We start from the raw sequence: 2,877 nt of genomic DNA on the forward strand, positions 1-2,877 counted from the left end.
GATGCGCTGAGGTGGCGCCAGGCTGGCCTCCTACCGAAGGGGGCTTAGGGACTGGGCTTGGGGGATGGGAGGGTACATCGTGACTGTGTTTTTCATAACTTATGTTTTTATATGGTTGCGTTTACGCCAATAAATCCTCAGCTGACCGATCTACTTCTTACCCTGGAGCAGGGGTGGCTGGGTAGCTTGTCACTTCCTGGGAACTTGGTTGTACCTTGGGATAGGATTCTGGGCTATACCCAGTCCCTGGGTTCCCATGACCTCTTCTACCTGTCTGGGACCCTATAAGGACAGGCCCAGCCTTCAGCCTCCCTTCCTATAGCGGCTCCTGACATTCATCCCTTTAGCTGAGGTTGGGGGCAGCCCTCAGCAGGAGAGCTGGGACTATTGGAACCTTCCCCTGGCTTCCACTGGTGTTTGTGGAAGTTGGGTCACCCTGGACTGGAAACAGGAACTGAATTTGGATCCTATGTGTTATGACTAAATGGGGTTGGGCAACTTAGCAGGCTCTAAGGATGCCCCTGGGAGAGAGAGAACTTAGTGCTGGCTCTTAATCAGCTGTACCTGGGTCCTGCTACTGAGCTCTTCTGGGTTGGCCCTGTCTCTGGGGAATACTAGGAAAAATGAGCCTTAGAACCTCCGCAGCTCTCCACCGTTTGCAGCAAAGAGGTTTGGGCAGCGCCCTTTCGTCTGGGTGACAGTGGGCTTGTCTGTCTTTGGGTAGACCCAAGGAACCACCGGCTCCATTGTGGACAAAGTATGAACGTGCAGAGTGGAATAAAGCCAGACTTCATTGTGCTCACCTCGTGCCTGCCGTCCCTCTGATTGTGTACCTTTAATCTATTCCCCAGTCCCCAGTGGTTCTCTTGTCTTTCAGTCCCTATACCTACCTGCCTTGGATAGTTCTGGTGGGTCAAACAAAAAGTCAAGACAGGCGCCTTGGGGTGAGGGGGTTGGATGCTGCGACTCTGAGGGGGCGGGGACAGAACGCGGAGGGATTGGAAAGAAGCAGGGACAGAACGCGGAGGGATCAGAGGGGGCGGGGATAAAACCCGGGACCTGAACACCAAGTTAGGTGCACACGAGGTGGATCTGGGCTTTAAGGTGACATCCGAAAACGGGTTATCAGGTCGTGGACTCATTACACGGGGACTGGATACAAGGGAGCCTGGGGGAAGGAGAGGTGTCCATGGGATTGACCCCAAGAGCCGCAGCTGCTGGCCCCTGAACAGTGTAAGTACCGGGCCGGATACGGATACAAGAGGGGCTATGGACCTTGCACTGGGGTAGGCGGGTGGGGCTCTCCATCACTTGTACTGGACTCCCCTTTAACTCATCACCATCATCCCTCCCTACCGAGCATGCGCAATAGGGTGCTTCCGCTCTCATCCCTCTCCAGATCTCAGTGTAAGAACCCCTCATGCGTCTGCCTTGCGATGGGAAAGAGCAGAGCCACCATCGGCAGATGTTCATTTCCTATGGGTCCAAAAACTAGTGTTTTATTTGAAGCCCGCAACTAATCCTGGATCAGTTTCCCTACCCCATCCCAAATACTGAGCACTGACTTCTCAGCAAGACAGCTTGCGCTCCCGCCGCTCTACATTCAGAGGTCCCAGGGGCTGGGCCTGCCCTCAAGCCCCTCTATCTCTCCAGCTGTGAGCTGCAACACCCCTCGGGTGCTTAGACAGACTGAGCAAGCCTGAGGTCCTGCTGTGGGGAGGAAGGGGTGGGGTCTGAGAGCGGGGGTGGGGGGGAGCCGGTCTGAAGGAGAGCTGGGGTCTAGACGCCCCCTCCCAAAGTCTGCACCCCTGGTTCTGAGGGAGGAGGCCCTGAGATCCTAGGATGACTCCACCTTCCTCCTAGGGATCCCAGGGAACATGGCTGAAGCACAGCAGGCCTCTAGCTTGCTGAGCTCTGATGGGGCAGAAGTAGAGCTCACCTCCCCGGTGTGGCAGGAGATTTACCTATCAGGCCTGCGCTCCTGGAAAAGGCATCTCTGGCGTGTCTGGGTGAGGAGGGCTACTGGCTGGTTTTGTTCTGGGGATCCAGGTGCCTGCTTCTGGGGTACCCGAAGCCCACTACTGAAGATTGGGATATCCAGTCCGGGGCTGCCCTGTCCCACCCACTGGCCTACCCTGCTCAGCTCTTGACTCGCTTCACTCACCCCTGCTACCCTCTCCACATACTTCTCCCCCAACTTCTACAACTCAAGTCACCTTAGCTTGGTTTGATTTATTAATTTAGAACACAAACCAGTTTGAACGATGCCCTCAGTCCCTTAATGGTAGATTCCAGGAAGGTGCCCTACCGCCGAGCCCCCACCACCGCCCCACCTACCCCACCTCGCTCTTTATAGTGAATTGATTCTAGGAAGAGGCCCAAGCCCAGCCTCCTTACAAGGGGAAAGGCAAAGGTGCTACCACGGAGCCACGCCCCCACCTCCTTCCAGATATATTCAGGATATATTCAATAATGGGGATCCTGAGCTCCCACTACATCCAGGTCCCAATAAGCCACTGAGAGAGCTACAGCGCAGTCCTCAGAGGGAACGTATGACTGCTGGTGTCTTTTCTCACCACAGAACGACTTTCTTACTGGTGTGCTCCCTGCAAGCCCCCTCAGTTGGCTCTTCCTCTTCAGTGCAATCCAGCTTGCTTGGTTCCTCCAGCTGGATCCTTCCCTAGGACTGATGGAGAAGATTAAAGAGTTGCTTCCAGACTGGTAAGGACCTTCCTCTTTACCCCAGTCACGGCCCTAACCCCCCACCAAGAAACTCCATATGTTTTGCCTGTCAAAGAAATATAATTTCTTGGGGGTGGGAGAGCAGGAAGAGAGGAGAGAGGGGAAACTGTGGTTGGTATATAAAACGAATTATAT

At 54.7% G+C, this 2,877-nt stretch overlaps 1 protein-coding gene across 4 annotated transcripts in view; it reads left to right on the top strand.

Annotated features, from left to right (window-relative positions):
• Window positions 1-1,007: 1,007 nt before the first annotated feature.
• Window positions 1,008-2,877, top strand: part of Cpt1c (carnitine palmitoyltransferase 1C) — a 14,039-nt gene continuing 12,169 nt past the window's right edge. For 2 of the 4 annotated variants that reach the window (XM_013353685.1, XM_005366832.2), the window contains exons 1-3: window positions 1,008-1,233; window positions 1,864-2,009; window positions 2,582-2,721. In XM_013353685.1, the coding sequence (XP_013209139.1) occupies window positions 1,878-2,009; window positions 2,582-2,721 (272 nt within the window). In that variant the 5' untranslated portion in view covers window positions 1,008-1,233; window positions 1,864-1,877. Of the gene's footprint in view, window positions 1,234-1,439; window positions 1,677-1,863; window positions 2,010-2,581; window positions 2,722-2,877 lie in introns of those variants that run through there. The other 2 variants (XM_013353686.2, XM_026789142.1) reach the window with 2 other exon arrangements.

This window comes from Microtus ochrogaster, unplaced genomic scaffold, assembly GCF_000317375.1.
Source record: "Microtus ochrogaster isolate Prairie Vole_2 unplaced genomic scaffold, MicOch1.0 UNK14, whole genome shotgun sequence".
Lineage (NCBI taxonomy): Eukaryota > Metazoa > Chordata > Mammalia > Rodentia > Cricetidae > Microtus > Microtus ochrogaster.